Source organism: Cetorhinus maximus, chromosome 13, assembly GCF_964194155.1.
Source record: "Cetorhinus maximus chromosome 13, sCetMax3.hap1.1, whole genome shotgun sequence".
NCBI classification, from domain to species: domain Eukaryota; kingdom Metazoa; phylum Chordata; class Chondrichthyes; order Lamniformes; family Cetorhinidae; genus Cetorhinus; species Cetorhinus maximus.
This window is the reverse complement of record NC_135891.1, coordinates 42,160,495-42,186,976: the sequence shown is the minus strand read 5'-3', so window position 1 is coordinate 42,186,976 and position 26,482 is coordinate 42,160,495. Positions and strand designations below refer to the sequence as shown.

The following is a 26,482-nucleotide window of genomic DNA, read 5'->3' as shown; positions in this document are numbered from 1 at the left end:
GTCTTCTTCCCCTTGTTATTTCTTACCTCCACCCATATGGATTCTATATCTCCTGATTCAAGATCGTTTCTTGCTATCATACTTATTCCATCTTGTACTAACAAAGCTACCCCGCCACCCTTTCCTTCCTGCCTGTCTTTTTGAAAAGTCACATACCCCTATATACTTAGTTCCCAGCTTTTACCTCCTTGTAACCATGTCTCCATGTCTCTGTAATGGCTATAAGATCATACTCATTAACCTTTATTTGTGCCATTAATTCATTTACTTTTTTCCTGAATACTACATGCATTTAAGTAAAAAGCCTTAATTTTGCCTTTTTTACAATTTTTCCCCATTTGACCATATTTGCTGCTGTTTTTTTATGCTTGTACACCCCCGACCCCATTCCACACCCCCTCCTTTCACCATTGACTCACCCTTTCTGGTCCCAAGCCTCCATGCAAGCTGTCATTCTCCTGTTCCCCTCCCTTGTGCTATAGAGTGAAACAAGGAAAACTGCTGACCTTACACACAACTGCACAAAGCTGACTGATGCACACCACCTTTAAACAAATGTGAACTGCGTGCCATGAGATTCTCATGCACCATTGACTTTATCTTGAAGTTAGGATGTTATTAAAAAATATATATATGCTAATGAGTATTAATGGCAAATGTTTTACAAGTATGAACCCACCATCAGATGGCATAAGGCTAGACACACTGCAAAAACACCACTGGCTTTATTTCTGCATCTCAATCTGTTGGGAAGTTGAAATTTTGCATCCCGCCTAAGCAAGTCAGTCTGCAAGCCATGTTTCCTGCTCTTGCGGAATCCATAAAATCACCCCCCTCCACCTTTGTGTTGATGCCTGTTCTCCATTGTTGTCTCTCTGTAACTTATTTCCTATTTCATTTTCACAAGTAAGTATTTGCCATGTTCTTAACTAGTACTAACATTTTTCACAGTGTAAGGGCTGATTCAAAACTCCCCACAGACACAGACATCTATTGGAAATGTGGAATTAGCCTGATTAAAATCTGCAACTTTGCATTTTAAAGTAGTGCTGTGGTTATGGTGCTGGGCTAGCAACCCAGAATTTGCAAGTTCAGATCACATCATGGCAAGTTGTGAAACTGAATGCAGATCAGGTAATGCTAGTATCAGGAAAAATAAGCTTATGACAGATTGGTGTACATTTCATTTTCATAGTGAGATGTTGCAGGGACAGACCATGGTTAGATCTAGCAGCTCTAAACAGAATATATATGAGCTGGAGTAGACCATTATCAGCAGCAGAATTGTATATCACTACAATTTTTAACCTTGCGTCTCTACATATTTCTGACGATCAACAAGGAGACCAATTCTGGTTCAATGCAGACAGTAGAAGTTTTTGTCAGGAACAGCACCAGGCACACCTAAGAATGAGGCACCATGTTAAAAATAAGGATACCTACATGGTAAACACACTCCCCTCGGAGAGTGCTTTCTAGATCATAACCAGTCACTGGATAAAAAAGTTTTTCCTTATGCTACCTTTGGGTTTCTTCCCTATCACCTTAAACCTGGGCCCTCTGGTTCGCAACCCTTCTGCCTAAGGGAACAGTTTCTATCTACTCGGTCTAGATCCCCCATGATTTTGAACACCTGATTGTCTAGCCAATCAGTTCACCCTTCATGACGTCAGGATGTGGCTGAGTGTACCAGAAGACTATGGACCCTGACAACATCGCTGATGTAGTGTTGAAGATCTGCACACCTGAACTGTTGCCCACCTAGATAAATTACAGAAGTAGTCGCTTAGTAGTACAGAACTTGAGCACTGCTGAAAGAAAGAGACATGCTGTTGATGCTTCTGATCTTGAACTCCATCAGGACAGAAAGCAAGAATGCCAAATTTCAAAGAGAACAACAATTTTTACCGCATGAGCAAAGGGTGCTGATTGGTTGGCAAGTCAACTCTGATTGGGTGATACATTGCCATGGCGAATGCACCAGGGAGCTACTGTCCCCCATGCTTTTGTTTATTCAATAAAGATGCAATGTTTGGACATATTCCTTTTGCTGCAGAGGACAGCTCCCTGCATATGAATATGTGTAGCTTCTAGCAAGCCTAACTGAGCTACATTGCAAGCTTGACTGATAATCTTAAATTGGTTGTAATTCTCAGCACACTTGGATTCTTCAGCAAATGCTGCCCAATTGCAGAATCTCATCTAATGTTTGACATTATGGCCTGGATTTTCATCCTCGAGGGGAGTCAGGAAAATTCACGGCTTAGCCTGCCCGCCCTGGGAGGAAGTGCCCGAAACAGGATCATCATTGCTGGAGTCGGGCCAGCTGACCTGGGAAGAAGTGCAAAAACAGCCTCGGAGCTGCCAGGTGCTGAGGCAGGCTGTTTAAAAGGACTGCCTTGGTACCATGGGACTTTTCCAGTCCTCACTCCACACACCCTGTTAACCCTCGAAACACTCCCCATGCCCCATCCATGCCACGTCATTCCCCCCCACTCACCCCCATGTCCCCTCATACACCCTATGCCAGGCTCTGCCCTTCCACCTACTCCCATGCCTTATTATGAGGCTTGGCTGATAGCCCAGACGTCTATTAGAATACCAGGACACCTGCTCCCCAGAAGAAACATTGTTTGATTGACAGCTCAGGCTCTCTGATCTCTGCCTCATTTTCACAATGTTTGTTGACATAACTCAAGTTTTTTTCAAGTGTTTGCAGTTTGTGGTTGTTGAAACTTCAAAAGACCTGGATGATTGACACTTTTATTAGCTTGCCATCCAGACTTTTATTTCATAGGAGAAAGTTATCAATGGATTACATATTCATAGCTTTTTTTTTACACATACCACTTTAAATTGTGGTTTTCATTGGTTCTAGAAAGATTGCAGTGGGTCAATGGGCATGGAACTGCCAGAGCATGGCATGGGGGCACGAGGATAAATAGGGGGTGGGTGGAAGGGCAGAGCCTGGCATAGGGGCATGAGGGGGACCCTTTGAACTTACCTTTTAAAAAGTCCCCTCTTGCACACTAGGGTTCATGACTTCTGTAAGGGGCCATGAACAATGATTCTTTAAAAACCTGGTCCGACTCCATGAAAATTGCGGAGGACTAGCTGATACCTGTCTCTGCGATGGAGTTGGCCAGGTTGAGACTGCTGAGTGCGAACTTCTGACAGGAAGCAGCCTGCAACCCTTAAAGGCACACCTGAAAATGGCACAGCCTGGGAATGGGGTTAGGAATCCCAGAATCAGGACTCACCCACAATTTTTAAAGGGCTCCCGAGTCAACCCAACTCAGTGAAAATCCAGGACCACATTCTGAAGATTGCAAGCATGGGTTGGTCAGTACTCTATCTATTCTGAACAACTGAAGGGACGTACTGTTCGATATAATCAACCAGTCATTGGGATTTATGGTCCACGCATTCGTATACCACATTGTTTATTTATGTGGTAGCCAGAACATCTTTTTGGCTTGATACAGCGTCCTGTTAGTGGAAAACAGCACTTGTGTTGCTATTGCATAGTACCAACATGAAATGGCTAGCTTCATCTGTTGCTCAAATTTTTGAGATATACTTTACCCTTTCAGGATAATTTGAGGTAGATTGGGCACTTTTCAGGTCCAAAAATAACGGCCTTATTAACAGTTTTGTGCCTGTTCTGATGAGGGCAAGATGAGCAGCATGAGCTTTGACAGCATGTCTCTTCTTTCAGCAAAACTACAGCAGTATTTTCATGGTACTGGCATCTGCCTGACTGTGGAAGATTACCTACTATGTCCTATCCACCAAAAAGACAGGATAAGTCTAATCCAGTCAATTGGAGTCTTGTTCCTTCGACAGCACCTTCGCCGACCTCTCCTTCAACAATATCTTCCAAACCCGTGACCTCTTCCTTCGACAGCACCTTCCAAACCCGCAACCTATAATCCCTAGAAGGACAAGAGCAGCAGATACATAGGAACACCACAAACCTCCAAGTTTCCCTCCAAGCCATTCACCATCCTGACTTGGAACTATATCACTGTCCCTTCACTGTTGCTGGGTCAAAATCCTGGAATTCCCTTCCTAACAGCACTGTGGGTGTTCCTACACCACATGGACTGCAACAGTTCAGGAAGGCGGTTCACCACCTCCATCTCAAGGGCAATTAGGGATGGGCAATAATTGCTCGATTAGCCAGTGACATGAACGAATCCCATGAACGAATAAAATAAGTTAGAACATCTCTATCCTATCTTATGAGCTACCTTGATTCAGAAAACATGGCAATGTAATTAAAAAGGACACCGTCATTCATCAGCAAAGCCATGGAAGGAATTATCAACAATGACATAAAGTGACACCAACTTACCAAAAACCTGAAACCTGGGGCCATGCAATCTCCGGGTAGAGGCGAGAAAACCCAAGTAAAACCAAGGGCAAAAAAGAGAAGAAAAACATGTGGAAAATTCATCTCTGACCCCTCTGACAAACAAAACCAGTGCAGGAGATCAAATGGACTCAACTTCTTTAGCTGTAACATGTAAAAATACCTGGTGATTTATCAGTGATTAATGGTCCAAATTCTCGAATAACCCCTTGTGTCTTTTTGTTTGAAAGATATGTAAAAGGACCTGAACCAGCTGAATGGATTGCTGTAGATTCTGACACTGGTGTTATCTCAACAGTGAAAAAACTGGATCGAGAATCACCTTATGTGAATAATAGTGTTTATACATTTACAGTTTATGCAGTTGAGGATGGTAAGTTTTCTCCTGTAAATATTAATTTACAGCTTACTTACTTAAATGGGCATTTTCTCTAAATGCATTTCCAAAACAAGCATGCAATAATGTTTCATCTTTCTCAACTGCTCAGATTTTCCAGTCAGTGGTGAACTAATGGTACTCGCTGTTTAATGCACCTAACTTGCCCACAGAATTCCTTTGAACTTTTGCACTGGAACGTGCAGTGATTAGATAGTCAAAAGCACTCTCTACAAGGTGATCTGGAACCTATGTAAATTGGGCAAGCAAGCATGTGTCCCCTAAGCAATTAGATTGAAAAATTCTTACTGAAGCACTCGGTGTCAGAGGGGGGCGGGGGATCTTAACCACCAAAAATGAATGGGTTGGGGTCAGATCAGATGTAAAAACTTTAGAAACTTTAAACCCACCTCCAACCCTTCCAGTACCAGGTTTTATGGAGGTTGGACAGGGTGTGGGGGTCAAGCAGCTCACCTGTACCCAGGAAGTGGGCTGGCTATTTAATGTTATAACAACAATTTTAACCTTGGCCTTGGGAAACCTGACAGCTCAAAGGAGGAAGAGCAGCTTTAGAGAAAAGGTAAATGCCCTACAACACTACTTGTGAGCTGGGAAGAGCAGGAGGGCTTCCTCCCAGCCCACAAATCTACCTTTTTTCTTTGCCATCAAACCCCCTTCTCTCTCGCCACCATCCACCCCCACCACCTCCACTGTCAGAATCCGCATCCAAACATGCCTCACCATTAATTTATTTAAGATTGTGTAGAGAAAACAAAATAGAGAGGGAAAAAAAGATGAAATCAAGAGAGATAAAAGAGAAACAAAGGAGAAGTCAGAAGAATTTTTAAAAAATCTCTGACAATAACTAAAATCTGAGAGAATGCGACTCCATATTTGTAAAAATTAATTTTCAATGTCCGTGTATAATTAAGAGTAATCAATGGGTTAAAAATTCACTTACGCTTGAATGGGAAAGCCCAAATTTTTTCTGGTGTGTTTAGTGGGTGTATATCACATACGTAGAGCAAATTCTCACTATTCCTTGTGTTTCAATGCCCATTCTTTGAACAAGATATTTGTATAGCAAAGCTTATGGAGGAATAAGGCAACTTGGGCTGCAATTTCCTGTGCTCCACATTTAATTGTACATATGCACTCACCAGAGTTAGCTATCCAATTTACTGTTTAGTAACTCTGAATATTGATAGCTTTACCATTATTTTCACCTCAAACTCTGGGTATCTTCTATTACATTTGGAAGTGCTGATATAAAAGTTGTGAACAGTCAAATGCCTTTGAAAATTCAGATTTAATAACAATTAGAAGAATACTTTATCTCTGTTTAGAAAAATATATCAGTCATAAATAAGGATTATAAGGGATATGTGGTGTAAAAATGAGCAATCATGGTACAGAGCAAAACATTAAATATTCAAGAGGCATAATGAAAAATCCTACAAAACTTCTGGTAAATTATTGTGCAGTTTAACAAGAAAGAAGATTATTCTCGGGACTATAATGCAGACGTTATTGTGGACAACAGTTGAGCTCATGGAAGGATGAACATAGAGAGTGACATTAATCCTTTGAGAAGATTGTTGTGGTTTTTCTCAACATGAAAATTTGTGTTGGGGATATGGATCCAAAGGAAATTACCAGGCCTCTTGAGTTGAATTAAACCATTTTGATTTCTATCTCTATTTCAATATTGCAATTAAATTAAAGTTGGTGTAGCAGATATTATCCATGTTGTCTGTAGCAGGGGGCAGGAGGGGTATGGGGGCTGATGGGAGGTGTGCACCTGTAGGAGTTAGTGGAGCATACAGGCTGTCCAGGCAGCCATTACAGTGCAGTTGGTGGCAAATAAGGCCATCCCTGGGCATGGAATTGTCTCTTTAGTGAGCCATAGCTCAATTCCTAGAGATTTGCAGAGTCTCTGTGCTGTAGCCATGGAAAACAGGGAGAAAATGAGCTAAACTCTCATAACATAGTGGAGGCACATCGCAGACCAGTCCCACCTCCCCTTTGTGGAGGCATTATGTAATGGCTTGCAGCAACCTATTCAAAAGTGGTGGGTCATCAGTTGAAGATGCATATAAGCCAATGGAGAGCTTGTTGAAGGGAAGAATGAGATATTGGAGGGGAGGCACAGGAAACACTCAGAGTCACACATACATCCATGGAGAGGAGGCAACAGCCCAGTGGGGAGCCTGTGATAGTGGCTTGTGATGAGTTAAAGGAGCAGAGAGAACTCCATGCATTGACAGAGAGTGGTCATTGCATATACAGAGCTCAATGAGAGTTTACTGTGCATACACTAGGGTGATTTGGCAGGGGGTGGGAGGGGCATGGAGGGCTGATGGGAGGTATGCACCTGTAGGGGTTAGTGGAGCATACAGGGCAGTCCAGGCAGCCATTACAGTGCAGTTGGCAGCAAATAAGGCCGTCCCTGGACATGGAGTTCAGCAATGAGCAGCAGTGAGGAACAGCCACTCCAGCAATAAATGCAACCTTTTGGTTCTAAGGGATGCAGAGGTGATGCCGGAGGAGCAAGAAGGTTATGAAGATGACATGCTCACCATAGGGTCTACCGCCAAAGAATCAGCTTCCTGGACATGTCAGAGCATCTGTGCCACCAGAGTCTGTGCCTATCAATTTAAGTGATTGCTGATTTCTGTGCCCTTGTGGAGGAAAATCTCAGGTCTTGCCGGTTGAGTGGGCACACCCTGCAGGTAGTTGTGAAATTGACTATGGCACTGAATGTCTTTGCTTCTGGGTCATTTCAAGAGCTGGCAGCAGACTTGCTACCTTGTTAATGCGTAAGAAAGGTGTGGTAGTGAGACGAACATGGCCCTGCAGATATGCAGTTGACCTTTGCCCCCCTCTTTTTAATTTTGAAATGTGTCTTAAGCAAAATAGTGAGTTGTTACCAACTGTGTTGCGGTAGTTTGTTCCATCTCTCTCTCTGGCTACTGTCTGGGACTAAACCAGACTCTTCACACCCTTGGTTTGACCAAGATGAGCTCCGTCCTCACATTCTCACCATCATTAAGACCGCCAATTTCCATCCCTGTGACATCGCCCACCTTCACCACAGCCTCAGCTTATCTACTGCTGAAATCCTCATTTTTGCCTTTGTTACCACTGGACTTGACTATTCCAGGGCTGGCTGGTCTCCTATATTCTACCTTGTATAAACTGAAGGTCATCCAAAACTCTTCTTACTTGCATTCAAGTCTTGTTCACTTATTACTCCTGTACTCAGCGACCTACATTGCAGTCAAGCAAAGCATTGATTTTAAAATTCCCATCCTTGTTCTCAAATACTTCCATGGCCTCAACCCTCCCTATCATTGTAATCTCCACCAGTTCCACAACCCTCCAGATATCTGCGCTCATCTAATTCTGGCCTCTTGAGCATCCTCAATTTTAATCACTCCAACATTAATGCCTGTGCCTTCAGTTGCCTAGGCCCTATGTTTTGGAATTCCCTTCCTAAACCTCTCTGGCTCGCTACCTCACTTTCCTCCTTTAAGACATTTCTTAAAACCTACCTGTTTGACCAAGCTTTCGATCCTAATATTATCTTACGTGGCTTGGTGTCATATTTTGTTTTATAATGCTCCTCTGAAACACCTTGGAACGTTGTATTAAAGATGCTATATAAATGTAAATTGCTTCGTTATTGTTGTTCAAATTATAGCTTTTTGAGTAATTCTCTTTAATTTACTTTACATTTTAGAAGTTGCCAAGTGGATTAAAATCTCTCAAACTCAGCTAAATGGTTACAGAGCAATCACTCCCTCCTCCCCATCCCTCCAAAAAAACATTTGTGAGTGAAGTCACTTCATTTTTGTATTGACATCCATCTCTTGTTTACTGCAGGTGAGATTCCGAAAACAGGGACTGGCACAATGTCTCTTTCTCTGGTTGATGTTAATGACAATCTACCTTATCTTCTCAAATCATCCCAAGCGATGTGTGATGATGGTGAAGTCCCAAATATAATCATTACAGCACAGGATGATGACCTGGATCCCTTCAGTGGTCCCTTCACATTTGAACTGTTAGACAATGAACAAAATATAAAGGACAATTGGGAATTAGCGAAAGCATCAGGTATATATATCTATAAATTTCTATATGAATACATATTTTCTTTAGATGAGGTGGATGGAATATTAACAGAAAATGCTGGAAACACTCAGCAGGTTAGGCAGAATCTCATAGAGTCATAGGCCTGAATTTTACTGATTGGGCAGACAGCCCAACATTGGAAGGAAATGTGTGTTGCTAGCATGCTATGGGGGGCTGCAGGACTTCCCACTGAATTTTACAGGCCACAACCAATTAAGTGGCTGTTTTTAGGGTTGCCTTCCTATTAAGGATGGTAGCCAGCACCCAATAGCTGCTGGCCCAATTAGAGGGCCAACAACTCAGCAGCCTTAGGAGTGCTACCAGGAGTGGTGGCCACTGCTGAGACAGGCAGGGGCCCTGCAAGCTTACAGAAGTAGGCAAAACAATCTTTAAAAAATACAGAGCTGAGTGTGGGAGGAAAAACCCTTCTGGGTTTTCTGTTGGGGCGGCGGGGACTGCCTTCCCTGCCCTTGGACCCCTCTTTCCTTCATATTACCTTCACTTGTCATCCAGTGAAAAGTAGAACAGGTCCTGTGCAATGAGGCTTTGTCACATCTTTTAGGGTTGATGATATTTAATCAGGTAAAGCTAACTTGAACAGCTAATGTCAGTCCCCAAAAAATGAATGCTAGTAATCAGTCAGAAAGCAATGCATAAGTTGATATGTATAATCATTTTTATCACTTCTTGAAAGGTTTGCAATTAAGTTACCTTTTTCCTTGCTACTTGAAGGTATGAGTAATAACGGGTTGAAACTATAGTGCAGATTATTATCTCCTCGCCAATGTCCTAACATTATTTCTATTGGATACTTTATTTTGTCAGACATCGCTGCTCTGCTTGTGAGGAAAAAGAAAATTCCCATTGGAAACTACAGTGTGCCTCTCAAAATCCGTGACAGGCAGGGGAAAGCCCAAGAACGCTCTTTGAATCTGCGCATCTGTCATTGTCTTGATGGCAAAACATGCCATGTTCTAAAGCCTGGAACAACTGCCTTAGCAGGATCTGGGATTGGATTGCTCTTTGCTGGTTTATTACTTTTGCTCTGTAAGTACGCATTATCACTTGATACCTTTTTACATTCAGTTGATAAAGGTTTATATCATTTCGAGGTTTCCAACTACCTGCAGTGATATGGGGATTTAATACCTTCAAAGTAGTGGATTTACATTCTAAAGAATATATGTTGTAAAAATATATTTTTAAGTGATCCACCGTTAAAAGCTACTTTAACTTACATAAACACTGAGCATTAAAAGCTTCAAGTCCAAAAAAGACATATTTGTATACTCTGTAATGTGATATCAGAAAATGAACATATTAACAAATTCAGGTGAAATTGATATGAATGCTTAATATTATGGAATCATGGGATGTTCCAGTGCAGGAGGTGGCCATTTAGACCATCATACTTTGTGCTGGCTCTAAGAAAGAGAATTCATGATTAGTTCCACATTTTGTTCACATCTCTGTACGTTCCTCATCCTCAAGTACCTGTCTAAATCCCTTTTAGAATCATTTATGTAGTCAGCTTCCACAATCTTTTCACATTTGGTGTTCTGAATCCCAACATCTCTCTTAGTGAAAAAAAATTCATCCCCCCCTAGATCTTTTATCAGTGATCTTGAATTTATTGGTTATTATTGATACATTTTTAAATATTAATACTTAAAAAAATCAATTTTCCTTATTCCTAAAAACAAATTACCAAATTATTTTCCTAACCGCCTGCTTACTCCAACTATTTCTGAAGTATGCTGGGATACATATTCATTAAATAAATTACACATTGCTGAGTTCCAAGCAAGTTGTCTCATTTGGTTTTGTACTGGATGTGTAGCAGAATGTGACTGAAGTTAGAATCATAGAATGATGCAGCACAGAGGGAAGCTATTTGGCCATCTTGCCTGTGGCAGCTCTTTGAAGGAGCTATCCAATAATCCAACTTCCTTACCCTTTCCCCAAAGCCATACAAATGTTTGCTCCTGAAGTATTTATCCATTTTACTTTTGAAAGCTATTACTGAATCTGTTTCTACCATACTCTCTCAAGCAGTGCATCCCAGGTCGTAACAACTTACTGTGTAAAAAAAAAGATTCTACTTATCTTGCCTCTGGTTCTTTTGACAATTACCTTAAATCTATTGATGCCAATTCCTAATCCAGCATTTCAAATTTTCTCCAATTACTGTGCCACAAGATCCCACCTTGAAAGTAACCTCGGACTGAATTTTACAGAGGAGGTGGTGGGGAGGAGGTGGGATGTATTGCTTATCCTCCCAGAAGAAATGTTGGATGCCAGCTGACCCCACGTTAAACAAAACCATCCTGCAGCAATAACACGCTGCAGGAGCAAGGTGAGAGTGGAACTTCTGCCCCTCTGTGGTAGGAAGTCCAGCCCTCAAGAGCTGCCGGCCAATCTGATTGTTTGGCAGCTCTAGCAGTCCCAGCAGCACTAGAGCTCAGTAGTAGGTGCTGCTGGGACTGCGAGCAGGCTCACAGATGAAAGCAGCCATGGCCTTCAGACCCAGGTAAGACTGTGGTTTTAGACAGGAAAGATTGGGGAGCCTAGTTGGTGGGGTGGGGGTGGGGTCAAGGGGTTAAAAGGTCAGATTTTGGAGGCCAGGAGGGAAGGAACAAAGTGGGGATATCATCATGGAGTGGGTGTCCCCGATATGCTTAGGTCACCCCTGCAAATGACGTATTCCCCTCCTTCCCGCCTTTTAAGCAATTACTTAAAAAAACAGCATCTTATGGCATGGGCAGAGTGTATTATTCAGGCCAATTGGGTTGGTAATAAGCTCAATTGACCATTAACTAATTATTTTAAAATGTCGGGTGGGCTGCTGATTTGGCACCTGCCCACCGACTATGTTATGGGGGACTTCTCAGGGGTTGGCAGGAAGGTGGTGGACTTGCCACCTCTTGTGTTTTATGTGACCCCCTCCCTGCTGAAAACACTCCTGGCAAGGGTCTGATAAATCCAGCCCCTAGTTTGAAATGTGCTCCTGCAGGTCCAGTTAAATAATATCTACCAAATACTGCTCATCCACTATCTGCGCGACTTCCTTAAAAAAACTATTTTAGGTATGACCTGCTTTTTCTAGAAGCCATGTTGTGAATTTCTAATGGCGCTTTTTCTTTCCCAGTAATCATAAATGGCATTTCTTATGGAAACTTCTAGCATCTTCCCAATAATAGTGTCCAGCTAGTAGCCCTATAGTTCCCTTGCTTTGATTTGCTTCTTTTTTTGAAAGTTGGACCTAACTGAGCTAACTTCCAGCCTATGAGAAGTATCTCTGACTCTATTGAACTATTGAAGTGTCTTATAGAGCTATATTTTGATGACTATCATATTTGCCAAGGTGAACACTGATAATTGTGAGACTAGAACATTTTCCCTCTGTACTGACTACAAGATCAACTACTCCTGGATCAGTATTAACATAAATGCAATTTAGAACATCTGGTAGTCTGTCCAAAAAACGTCAGAGCACCTTTAACTGTACCAATGTGATAGTTCACTGTCTAATGACTTTTTTGATGAAGATTATCCAGTTTCTTTTTTTTCTTTATTCTTTCATGGGATGTGGGTGTTGCTAGTAAGACCAGCATTTGTTGCCCACCCATAACTGTGCTTGAGCTGAATGGCTTGCTAGGCCATCTCTGAAGTAATTAGATTAGTTGTCCCTCTCTCCTGTCAATCAACCGTTGAGAGGCGCTATGAGATGTGCTTCCAGTAAAGAGATGGCGACAACCACATAAGCATCACAACGTGTCCTCAATAAAAATTATGTTTATCTGCACTAAACCTGTTCTTCCCTCAAGTTATTTCCAAGTTGGCGAGAAGGATAAAACTGACTTTTGCTGTATACTTCGCATACACTCAACGCTGTGAGTGACACAAAGTTGAGAAATACTTACTGATCATGTCGCTGTTCAGAAGGATTGATCTGTATAATGCAAATGCAGAAGATTGGAGTCAGTATGTTGAAAGACTAGGTTTCTATGCTGCGGGACAGACTTGAATGCGGGGTGAATCGGATATTAATTTCAAACGCATTCTGGAACTTTCTCTCACTATGGAAAGTGCTGCAAAAGTCTCTCAGGGTTTGCACCACGTGAATAATGGAGCAGCGCACCATGTTAGGCAGAAGCCTGCCGCTGAGCATAGCACAAAAAGCGGCACAGCAGATTTTCAAGCCAATTCCCTGTCTACCGAACGACAAGTCAGGAAGCCTAATTACAATGCGTCAGCATTTGCTGTGGATGTGGCTGGAATCATGGAGCAGATATATGCAGATTCAGAGAGGCAGATTGCAACCATTGCCACAAGAAAGGACACCTGGCTAGGCAATGCAGAACAAAAAATAAACAAACAACAAAGCAGAGAACAAATCTGATTGAGTCAACTGACACTGCAGAAGCTGATGCTGCTGACGTATACTCTCTGTATCGTGTGACTGCTGTTAAATCTGAACCCATTATAGTGACAGTGCAGGTGAATGGCAAGCAACTGCAGATGGAGGTGGACACCCAGTGCTTCAGCTACTGTTGTTGGAGAGTACACGTTCAAATATCTCAGTGATGGCATTGGCATTGGAGTGCACATCCACCAACCTGGAGAGCCCATTCATGTCAAAGGCGGTGCTACTGTTCCAGTCCGCTACAACCAGCAGACGGCCCAGCTTCCTGTGATGGTCATGGAGGGAGAGAGGCCCAGCCTGTTGGGTCGAGATTGGCTGCAAAAAATAAAACTAGGCTGGTCAGAAGTATTCCATTTGAAGTCCAGTGGAATTCCAGAGCTCTTGAAGAAATATGATACTGTTTTCTAAGATGAATTGGGAAAATCGAAGGGCATGCAAACTAAAATACCACATTTCTTCAAGGCCAGGCTGGTGCCTTACTCACCAAAAGAAGAAGTGGACGCAGAGCTGTGCAGTTGGAAAACCTGGGGCAGGATTTTTCAGTCAGCATACGGGGGTGGGCCCGACACACTGACACGTAAAATGACACACGATGATGTCGGGCGTGCGTCCCAACGTCATCGCACAATCCCATGATATTTCATTCATGGACGTGCGCTGGAGTCTGCTGCACACCTACCGATATGTAAATGGCCTATTAAGGCCATTAAGAAAGTGATTCACGTCATCAGTAATGCTGCCCGTCCAATCTTAAGGTCAGCGGGCAGGTGAAAAGGCCAAGCGGCTTTTGCGTTTTTTCAGAAACCTCGTCCAGGAGCGGGATGAGGTTTCCGAAAACTTTTATGAAATAAATACATTTTTTTTCGCTAAATATAAAAACATGTCCCATCGCATGTGACACAGTCACATGATTGGACATGTTTAAATAAATTTTTAAACCTTTAATTTCATTTTTTGAACATCGATTCAATCCCCCTGAGGCCTCAGGGAGATTGAAGTGCTCTTTCGCACATGTGCGCTGGCCCCGACTCTCCCTCCTCTTCCCGCTCGCACAGGTAGCATTGAGCGCTACTGCTCACGTATTACGCTGGTCAGGCCTTAATTGGCCCGCCCACATAAAATGGCAGTGCAGAGCTGATGACGGGTGGCAATCGGCTTTGTGACTGCCCCCGGCCACTCCAGCTGAGCCTGCCTGCCATATGAAAAATTCTGCCCCTGGGAATAATTCAGCCTATCCAGTTTTCTGAGTTGGCAGCACCCATCATCCCAGTTGCCAAGCTAGATGAGACCAAATGTCTATGCAGTGACTACAAACTGACAGTCAACAGAGCAGCAAAGTTAGATAAATACCCCATTCCCAAAGTCGATGACTTGTGTGCCAAGTTAGCAGGAGGCAACTCATGCATAAAGCTAGACATGAGTCATGCCTATCAGCAGTTGGAATTGGACAGCACATCAAGAGATTATGTGACAATCAATAATCACAAAGGCCTCTGCCATTACATCCGATCACCTTTTGGAGTTTCATCAGCATGTACTATTTTATAGAGAGCCATGGAGAGTCTCCTGCAGGGACTTCCATGTGTAGTCGTGTACTTAGATGACATTCTCTTCACTGGACTGACCAAAGCTAAACATTTAACTAACCTTGAGGAAGTGTTGAAAAGATTTATGGAAGCAGGTTTCTGTTTGAAGTGAGAAAAATGCACATTCCAGGTATCTGAGGTAACCTACCTGGGCCACAGAGTAGATGCTATGGGGTTGCATCCTGTTAAAGTCAAGGTCCAAGCAATTAAAGATGCAGCATCACCCTGTAATGTTACAAAGCTTAAGTCATTTCTAGGGCTGATAAATTAGTACAGCCATTCCTTACCCAATCTGTCCACTGTGCTTGCAACCACTCCACCTGTGGCTGAGGAAGAATCACCGCTGGTCATGGAGTTCACAACAAGAAGCAGCCTTTGCAGCAGTGAAAAAACTGCTTCATTCATCATGCTTGGTGGTACATTATGACCCATCTAAAGAGCTAGTGCAGATGTGTGATGCTTCTCCCTATGGCATAGGAGCCATTCTATCACACCAAATGGAGGACAGGTCAGAAAGGCCCATCGGCTACGTTTCAAGGACGCTCTCCCAGGCTGAAAAGGGTTCACTCAGCTGGAGAAAGAAAGGCTGTTGGTTGTGTTTGGTGTCAAGAAGTTTCACCAATACCTGCACGGGCGACATTTCACAATTGTGTCTGATGGTAAGCCACCGACAAGTTTGTTCAGCGAAGACAAAGCTATTCTGCCTATAGCTTCAGCGGGAATCCAGAGTTGGGTCCTGATGCTACCAGCTTATGAGTACACATTCCTGTACCACCCTGGCTCACAGATAGCCAATGCAGATGCGCTTAGTCATCTTCCATTACTGGGCAGCCCTGCCAACACACCCATTCCACAAGAGTTAGTGTTGTTAAATTTTTTGGATTCATCACCTGTATGCGCTAAACAGGTCAAGAATTGGACGAGCAGAGATCCAGTACTGTAAAAAGTTAAAGACTTTATTTTACAAGGCTGGCCAAGTACCCATGTGTCTGATGACCTGTGCCCCTTCTTATTCCAGAAGCACTGAACTGAGTTGCCAGGACAGAATCTTGCTGTGGGGTTCCAGAGTCATGGTCCCTTCCAAGGGCAGGGAGTCACACTTGGCAGAGCTCCACAGCACACAACTAGGCACGTCAAGATGCAGATGTTGGCACGTAGTTATGTCTGGTGGCCAGGAGCATGGTTAAACATTGTTCCCTTTACCAGCAACAGCAGAAGCTACCTGCTTCAGCTCCTCTTCACCCACGGGAATGCCCTGGCCATCCTCAGTTCAGACTGCATATTGACTATACAGGACCATTTCTAGGCACCATGTCCCTGTTACTCATCAATGCACATTCGAAGTGGCTTGATGTCCATGAGGTAAAAACGCCAACTTCAGCTGCAACTATTGAGAAGCTGCATCACTTCTTTAGTATACATGGTTTGCCTGAGATTATTGTCTCTGTCAATAGAACAGCATTCACCAGCGTAGAACTTCAGAAGTTCACCAGAACAGTATCCGGCACATAAGGATTGCTCCATGGCATCCTTCGTCAAACATTCTCGCCGAAAGAGCTGTCCAGACCTTTCAAGCCGGTATAAGAAAGTTGTCTGGAGGTACCTTGGAATTTCGTCTTTCTAGATTCCTTCTGAGTTACCGCAGAACATCACAGACTACTATGGGCTCCACACTGTCAAAATTGCTGATGAAACGCCGCTTGTGCATGTGTCTCGATTTGCCGTTTCCGAATTTGGAGGGGAAGGTGAGACAGAAACAAACCACCCAGAAACTGAAACATGACCTACACAGCGGTGCTCGTATGTTCAAAGTAGGCGACCCTGTGTACATGAGTAATTTTGGAAGTTGGACTCCACGAGCCATTATTTCAGAAACTGATCCATTGTCATTTTGAGTTCAAGTTGAGAACAAAGTTGTGCATAAATATGTAGGGATTACATTTGAGCAAGAGAAACAACTCAACGAATGAAGGATCAACCTGTGATTGATATTTCGCTGCTGACCTCTGAAGTGTGTGGTCAGCCTACAGCTGCTACACATCCAATGAGTTGTTGAGTACAGAACCACCCAGTTCCAGTGACGCATCTTTTTATGTGGCTTAAAACCCCATTGTTCCTGTTTCAGAACCTCCCTCAGAAGGGCTGCCTCACTCTGACTGTTCCCGCAGAGCACCTTAGAGGCTTAATTTGTAGTCATAGCCTAGAAGTGCTTGCCAAGGACACTAAGGGGCAGAATAATTCCCTAGTGATCAATTGGAGTTTGGGCAGTCTACCCCAAATCTTCTAGATTTAGATTTGTTTTGAAAAAAGAAGAGAGAATGTTCTGTTCTTGTTTACGAGGGAAGCTAAAGACTTTAGAAATGTTATTTTAGTTTTCAGGCATGTTATTATTGTAAACATATAAGGAATTTAAGGGGGAGGAACTGTACATTTGTTAAGCTTTATTAAGTAGGGCCAAGTAATCTAAAGTTCATAGAAGTAAACCAAAGTAAAATAAAGTAAACGTCAAATAGGTAAATTGAAGTCATGGCAGGGTAGCTCAGTCGTGTGGAATGCATGTCCTGTAATATGTGGGAAGTCATGGATGCTCCTGATGTCTTAGACGACCACATATGTAGGAAGTGTCACCAGCAGCAGAACCTTGAGTTCCAGGTTTCAGAGCTCAAGCGGCAGCTGGAGTCACTGCAGCGCATCTGCGAGGCTGAGTGCTATGTGGATCGTATGTTCAGAGAAATGGTCACACCACAGCTTAGGAGCCTCGAGGCAGAAAGGGAATGGGTGACTGCCAGGTATTCCAAGAAAACTAGATAGGTAGTTTAGCAGTCCCGCTCACAAATCGGTTTTCCATTTTGGAAGCTGGTGAGGGCACTGGTTCCTCAGAGGAGTGCGACCAGAGACAAGTTTGTGGCACCACGAGCAGCTCAGCTGTACTGGAGGGGAGGAAGAAGAAAGAAAGAGCTATAATGATAGGGGATTCGTTAGTTAGGGGAACAGACAGGTGTTTCCACGGCCATCGACACGACTCTAGGATGGTATGTTGCCTCCCTGATGCCAGAGTCAAGGATATCACAGAGCAGCTGCAGGACATTCTTCTGGGGGAGGGTGAACAGCCAGAGGTTGTGGTCCACATTGGTACCAATGACTTAGGTAGAAAGGGTTGTAAGGTCCTGAACGCAGACTTTAGGGAGCTAGGAAGGAAATTGAAAAACAGGACCTCTAAGGCAGTAATCTCCAGATTACTCCCAGTCCCACATACAAGTGAGCATAGAAATAGGAGAACTGAGTGATTAAACACATGGCTGGAAAACTGGTGTAGGAGGGAAAGCATCAGATTTCTGTGGCATTGGGACCGGCTCTGGGGAAGGTGGGATCTGTAAAAGCTGGGCGCTCTACACCTGAACAGGACTGAGATGAATATCCTCGCAGGGAGATTTGCTAGTGCTGTTTGTGATGGAGGCAGGGGTGGAGGGGAGGGGTGGTGGTGGTGGTGTTTAAACTAGATTGGCAGGTGGATGGGAACCTGAGATCAAAGGCAGAGCAGGGTACAGGAGATGGAGAATTAGTGAGTGACTCTGAAAGGCAGGAGAAGCACAGGTTAAAAAGTGTATAGCACAGGAATTTGGCAGTGTTAAAAATGTATATATGTAAATGCAAGGAGCATAGTAAATAAAGCCGATGAGCTGAGGGCACAGACAAACACATAGCAGCATGATGTCATTGCTATAATGGAAACTTGGCTTAAGGAGGGACAAAAATTCCGGCTCAGCATCCATGGATATAGATTTTTCAGACAGGATAGGGAGGGGGATTAAAAAAAAATGCAGATGTAGCATTATTGGTTAAAGAATCAATTACAGCTATGAAGAGGGATGATATACTAAATGAAGCATCAAATGAGACTATATGTGTTGAGCCTAGAAATAAAAAAAAGGAAGCCGCATTGCTAGGAGTGCAATATAGACCCCCAAATAGTGGAAGGGAGTTAGAAGAGTAAATATGTAGACAGTTTTCGGAGTGCACAAACAATAGGGCAGTAATAATTGGGGACTTCAACTACTCTAATATCAATTGAGATACGAACAGTGTGACGGCCACAGAGGGCGCAAAATTCTTGAACTGCAATCAAGAGAACTTTATTAGCCAGCACGTAACAAGCCCAATGAGAAGGGTGCAATTCTAGATTTAGTCTTAGGAAATGAAGCTGGGCAAGTGGATGAAGTAGCACTGGGGGACCATTTTGGAGATAGTGACCATAATACAGTTAGATTTAGCATCATTATGGAAAAGGACGAAGATAGAAGGCGAGTGAAAGTTCTTAATTGGGGGAAGACAAATTTATGAAGCTCCAAGGTGAGCTGGCGAGAGTGGACTGGATACAGCTATTAGAAGTTAAAACAGTGTCAAATCAGCGGGAGGCATTCAAAAGCGAGATGCTACGGGCACAGTGTAGACATGTCTCCACAAAAAAAGGTGGTACTGCCAAATCTAGAGCCCCCTAGTTATCCAGAGCAGACAGGCCAAGATAAAGCAGAAAAAGAAAGCTTATGACAGTCACAAAAGAATAAATACTGTAGAAAGCCTAGAGGAGTATCAAAAGTACAGGATCCAAAATTGGCTTAGTGACAGGAAACAAAGGGTAATGGTCGATGGATGTTTTTGCGAATGGAAAATGCTTTCCAGTGGTGTTCCACAGGGCTCACTGTTAGGGCCTTGCTGTTTGTTGTATATATCAATTATTTGGACATAAATATGGGAGATATGATTGGGAAATTTGCAGAAGACACAAAAAATGGCCAAGTAGTTGCTAGTGAAGATGATAGCTGTTGTCTCCAGAATAATATCAATGGTTTGGCTGAGCAGGCAGAAAAGTGGCAAATGGAATTCAATCCTGAAAAATGTGAGGTAATGCATTTGGGTAGGGCAAGTAAGGCAAGGCAATGCTCAATAAATGGGGGGATATTGAGAGGGGTTGAGGAAGTGAGAGATCTTGGAGTGCATGTCCACAGGTCCCTGAAGGTGGCAGGTGGATAAGGTGGTAAAGAAAGCATATGGAATGCTTTCCTTTATTGGATGAGGTATTGAATACAAAAGTAGGGATGTAATGCTGCGACTGTATAAAATGCTAGTTCGGCCACAGCTGGAATTTTGTGTACAGTCTGGGTCATCACATTACTGGAAGGATATAATTGCTCTGGAGAGAGTGCAGAGGAGATTTACAGAGGGTCTAGATAAGGTAGATAGTAAAGACTAGTTTCCCCTAGCTGAGGGGTCAATTACCAGGAGGCATGGATTTAAGGTGATTGGTAGAAGGATTAGAGGGGACATGACGGAAAACTTTTTTACCCAGAGGGTGGTGGGTGTTTGGAATTCACTGCCTAAACTGGTGGTTGAGGCAGAAATGCTCAACTCATTTAAAAGGTACCTGGATCTGCATCTGAAGTGCTTTAACGTGCAAGGCTACAGACCGAGTGCTGGAAAGTGGGATTAAAATGAGCGGCTAGTTTCTTTTTCATCTTTTTCTGGCTGGCACAGACATGATGGGCTGAATGGCCTCTTTCTGTGCCATAACTTTTCTATGGTTCTACGGAAATGTAGTAATTAGATTAGTTGTCCCTCCCTCCTGTCAATGAACCATAGGTCAATGTTATAGGAGGTGCTTCCAGTAGAGAGATGGTGACAAGCATGTAAGCATCATAACACGTGTCCTCAATAAAAGTTACGTTTATCTGCACTAAAGCCGCTCCTCCTTCAAGTTATTACAGTTTCAGAGGACATTTAAGAGTCAACCACATTGCTGTGGATCTGGAATCACATGTAGGCCAGACCAGGTAAGGACAGCAAATTTCCCTCCCTAAAGGACACTAGTGAACCAGATGGGTTTTTACATCAATTGATGATAGTTTCATGGTCACCATTACCAAGATTAGCTTTATTGTCCGGATTTATTAAAAGACCCTCTGAGATACCCGCGCTCATCTAATTCTGGCCACTTGAGCAACCCTGGTTTTAATAGCTGAACCATTGGTGGCTGCGCCTTCAGCTGCTTACGCCCTAAGCTTTAGAATTCAATTACTACACCTCTCTGCCCCTCTATCTTGTTTACCTCCTATGAGAGACTCCTTAAAACCTACCACTTTTGGTCATCGGATCTAATATCTCTTAAATAGCTCGGTGTCATATTTTCTGTTATAACGCTCCTGTGGAGGGTCCTGGGACATGTTATGTTAAAGTCACTATGTAAATAAGTTGTTGTTGTCACACTATTATTATTCGATTGTTCAAAAGAAATGTAAAGGACCTCCAATCATCTTACTAATCAAAAGAAATGAAGCCATTTTTTCAAATGGACATTGATTGATTAACTCATTTCATTTATTTCTTTTAAACTTTGCAGTGGGTTTTTGTTTATTTATGTTTTGCACATTTACAATAAAGAACGCTCCCTTTTCATTACCTTTTGATGAACCTATGTGGACTTTGGTTAACTACAATAATGAAGGAGGTCATGCAGAGAGTCAGGTAAGTGACTGCACTAGCTCCAAAATCCTGCATGAATTACAATTCCACAATAACACAAGTTCCCTTAATTACCCTTATTCAGCCAAATATAAATAATCGAATTACTGAGTGAAAACCAGTAAGTTACTTTTTTAAAAAATATTGCGTAACATATTAGGAACATAATATTGGAACTTAAATTTTGTGGCTCATTCTGAAATAGTGAATGGTCCATAGCATTAAGTTTTATGTAACATTTTGACACATTGTTATAAAGTCAATAGCAGTTCGCTGAGTTCCATCATGCACTATTTTTCCAAACTCTGCAATTAAGGGTTATTTGAAATGCTCGTATATATTTTTTCTACTACAGACAATATCAATTGACCATTCACCTCAATTAGTTTTCAACGATGCTGGATTCGATGCAGGAAGAGAACTCTCAAATAATTCTAATATGCAAAAATATGCTCAAGCTGTGCAGAGAGAGAAAGTAAGCAATTGTTCCTTCTGTTACAACTTGATTTAGTTAATTAAGCCTGATTTAGGTGTGCCATATTTAGAATGTTATTTTGTAATTTGCACATTGTTGCCTGAAACATGAAAAACAAATCCTAATTTGAGCAAGCATTTTTTTGGTCACTATGTAGTATGAAATTGCAAATATATGCATAAAGATTTCCTCTGATTTCTTACAAAACTGTAAACATGGTCAGAAAGATTTAATATATTTGAAATATTTAAGATTAGGAAAGAAATAACATTGCTTTTCAATCATGCAGTGAAGAACACACTTGAAACATATTTAAACTTACCTGTGACCTGGAGATACCAGTAGGATGGTGGGGTAAAGGTGCAGTGAGGATGAGATTCTGAAGAAGTAGCCATGGAGTTACAGGATCTAGGCAGTATTTGGCTGGACTATGGCAGATGAAATTCAATACAAATGATGCAACATTGGAAGAAAAAATATAGCACATATTAAATTAATTGAATTTGACAAAAGGATGTAAGTGATCAGGGCTGGTGCTGGTAGACTCAACACTGGGCTGTCACTCAGTCGCAATAAGTAGAACAATGAGAGTGCTGAGTTACATTTGCCAAATTAATCAAGTATACCCCTGAGGATATCATGATGAGGATGTATTGAACTCTGGTATGGATGTGCCTTGAAGACTCATTTCACATTTAGCCACTGAGGCACAAGTGAATATTTAAGCCTTGGAAGCAACATCAAAAAGGAGCTGGAGGATAATTTCTGAGGGAGATTTTAACTGGAAGAATATTATCAGACCACCCCCCGCCCCACCTCCCTCCCTCCAATGCCCCCCCACTGCTCCCCCCCATCCCATGACAGCATCAATTTGAGACCTAGATTATTTTACCTCCCATGGGCCCCACTTATATCAGGCTAGCTAACCGCTTGCCCACAGATAGAGGTGGCTAGCCAGAGGCCATCTGCTGACTGGGAGGCAAGAAGGAGGAAAAGGAAGTTAGTGGAGTCTTCTGCGCAAAAAATGGGAGTAAACCTAGAGTATCTGGATCCAAGACTTTCCCAAATGAGTTTAGCACCTTGGGGGCCTTAAGCAACATTCCTGACTTTCCTGGCACCAGAGAGAAAGTTTAAAACCCACCAAACCCCCCACGGGACACCACCAACCACATGACCACCCCCCCCACTGACCACCCTCCCACTGAACACCCAACCACCTGACTGACCACCCGACCCCCCACCTCCCGATCCACCTAGTGATCAGCTGACCCAACCCCTGCTGACCACCCCCACATCCAAACCAAACCCCCCCCCGACCGATTCCCCCAAAATGACCCTCTTGACCGCTCCTCCTGACCAACCAACCTCCCCGACCAACTGACCCCCACCCGACCGACAACCTCCACTGACAACCCAACAGCCATAACCCACTGACCACCCGACACCCCCCCTCCACCACCAACCAACTGACCACCCCACATCCCGCCCCCCCGATCCTACCCACTTACCTTACAAACTTACCTTCTCCCTAGCTTCTGAAATGACTGTACCTTTAAACTTGCCTGCTTTACGGCAGCTAGTGCTGTAAAAATGGACGTGTGGTTTCCTTATGTTCGACTCTCCAGCCCTCGACACAAGGCCTCAGTAATGCACTGCTCTAGACTGTTCCTGCCCGGCTTGAGAGTCAGAAGGTCAGGTGAGAAAAAAGAGGCTGGATTTCCAGGTAAGAAACTAGGGCCAGGATTTCCCGGTCGGCGAGCGGGGTGAGCTCGCCGACGCGTAAAACGGCGTGGGATGACGTTGGGCGGAACTCCCGATGTCACCCCACCTCATTTCAATTTTCAGGTCAGTGGGGGCTTAGCTGAATCAGCTGTGCGCCCGCCAACCTGTCAATGGCCTCAATAGGCGATTGACAAACTCATTAACGTAATTAGTGGACCTGCCCGTCCAACCTTAAGGTTGACAGGCAGGCCGGGAGCCCTGGCAAGCTAAAGAAAAAGAATGAAACCTCATCCATGGGCGGGATGAGGTTTCATGTAGGTTTTAACATTTTTAATAAAATTGTCAATGAAAGTGATGGACGTGTCCCAACTCATGTGACAATGTCACATGAGGGGGCATGACAGGAAAATTTATTTCTTCTGTTTTTAAAATTTTTTTTCAGACAGGAGCCGATCTCCCTGAGGCAGCACTTAGCCTCAGGGAGATGAGCGCGCTCTTTTGCGCGCATGCATGAAAGAGTGCACTCTCGGCTCAGGGAATCTGCCCCCGCTCACACAAGGAGCGCATAGTGCTTCCTTGCAGACATCACGCTGGGCGGGCATTAATTGGCCCACCCACGTAAAATGGTGGCGGGCCCCCAATCAGGGGCGCCGATCGGAGGCATGCCTCCACACACCCGCTCCTAAACTTCCCCCCCAACGGGGGGAGAATTCTGTCCTAGGAGTGCCACTCCACAGAAGTTGAGGCCCATCATTTAATCTAGTTAGGCCTCATCTGGAGTACTGCATCCAGTTCTGGGCGCCATACTTGTGAAAGGATGTGAAGTGATTTTAGAGAGTACAGAGGAGATTCACAAGAATGATTCCTGGGATGAAGGACTGTAGCTATGAGGATAGATTGGAGAGGTTGGGACTGTTTTCCTTGGAGAAAAGAAGGCTGAGAGGAGACTTGATAGAGGAATTCAAGATCCTGAGGGGTTTGGACAGAGTAAATAGTGAGAAACCTTCCCCATTCAAGATAACATCAAGAACTAGAGGCCATAGATTCAAAAATAATTGGCAAAAGGAGTAAATGCGATGTGAGGGAATTTTTTTTCACCCAGGTGGTGGTTGGAGTCTGGAACAAACTTCCTGAAAGTGTGGTGGAGGCAAGTTCAATCGAGGTATTCGAAAGGGAATTGGATTGCTACTTGAAAAGAGAGAATGTGCAAGGTTACGGGGATAAGGCAGGGGAGTGGGACTAGGTGGAATGCTCTTTTAGAGAGCCAGTGCAGACTCGATGGGCCGAATGGCCTCCTTCTGCGCTGTAAAGATACTGTGATATTATGAATCTACAACAGACCAAGACATTAGGTAATGAAAACCCTCCTGGCAGCTCTCCAGCCGGTGGCCAAGATCCCCGTTGCATCCACAAGATTCCATCCATTGGGAACTGAAGATCCAAAGTCACCAATTCCTCTCAAAGTGTGCTATGCTTACCATAGGTCAGATTTTAAATTACTCATATATTGTAGCCCAAAATATTATGTAGGGGAAGGATGAGCTAAATGACCTATTATTTATATTCACCTTTGGGATGTTGTGGTTATACTGTAGTCTACAGGCTACTCTTCCTCTATTTTATTGGCCATAACGTAGGGGCAGATTACAATGACACTGAACTCCACTTGTTTTTCTCTTTCAAGGAGTGTGGGTGTTGCTGGCTAGGCCAGCATTTATTGCCCTTTCCTAACTGCCCTTGTGAAGGTGGTGGTGAGCCACTGCAGGCCATGTGTGTAGGTACACCCACAATGCTGTGAGGAAGGAAGTTCCATTGAATTTGACCCTACGATAGTGAAGGAACAGCTATATCGATCCAGGTCAGGATGGTGTGTGGCTTGGAGGGAAACTTTCAGGTGGCGCTGTTCCCATGATCTGCTGCCCTTGTCTTTCTAGATAGTAAAGGTCACGCGTTTGAAAGGTGCTGTCGAAGAAGCCTTGCTGAGTTGCTGCAGTGCACCTTGTAGATGGTACACGCTTGCTACTGTGCATCAATGATGGAGGGAGTGAATATTTAAGGTGGTAGATGGGTGCCAGTCAAATGGGCTGCTTTGTCCTGGATGATGTCCAGCTTCTTGAGTATTGTTGGAGTCGCACTCGTCACACTCTGACTTGTGCCTTGTAGATGGAGTTACTAGCTGCAGAATTCCCAGTGCCTGACCTGTTCTTGTAGCCATAGTATTTATATGGCTGGTCCAGTTCTGTTTCTGGCCAATGGTAACCCCCAGGATGTTGATAGAGGGGACTCAGTTATGGTAATGCCACTGAGTGTCAAGGGGAGATGGTTAGATTCTCTTTTGTTGGAGATGGTCATTGCCTGGCACTTGTGTTGCGTGAATGCCACTTATCGGTCCAAGCCCAAATATTGCCCAGGTCTTGCTGCATACAGACACAGACCGCTTCAGTATCTGAGGGGTTGCAAATGTTGCTGAACATTGTGCAATCATCTGCAAACATCCCCACTTCTGACCTTATGATGGAGGGAAGGTCATTGATGAAGCAACTGAAGATGGTTGGGCCTAGGGCACTACCCTGAGGAACTGCTGCAGTGATTTTCTGGGGCTGAGATGATTAACCTCAGCAACAACAACCATCTTCCTGTGTGCTAGGTATGACTCCAAGCAGTGGAAAACTTTCCCTTGATTCTCATTGATTCCAGTTTTGCTCAGGATCCTTGATGCCACACTCAGTCAAATACTGCTTTGATGTCAAGGGCAGTCACGCTCACCTCATCATTGTAATAAATGTTCCATACTGTGTAGTTAGGATTTATTTGAGTTGTGTATTTTTGACTTGATAGTACGGTAGGTTGTGCCCAAACAGTTGCAGCA

General features: G+C 43.5%; 1 protein-coding gene across 1 annotated transcript in view; it reads left to right on the top strand.

Moving 5' to 3' along the window:
• LOC144688570 (cadherin-like protein 26) overlaps positions 1-26,482 on the top strand; it is a 106,466-nt gene that overhangs the window by 60,775 nt on the left and 19,209 nt on the right. The window contains exons 9-13 of the mRNA XM_078555305.1: positions 4,606-4,748; positions 8,637-8,870; positions 9,714-9,935; positions 21,295-21,419; positions 21,772-21,891. Coding sequence (XP_078411431.1) covers positions 4,606-4,748; positions 8,637-8,870; positions 9,714-9,935; positions 21,295-21,419; positions 21,772-21,891 — 844 coding nt within the window. The remainder of the gene's footprint in view (positions 1-4,605; positions 4,749-8,636; positions 8,871-9,713; positions 9,936-21,294; positions 21,420-21,771; positions 21,892-26,482) is intronic.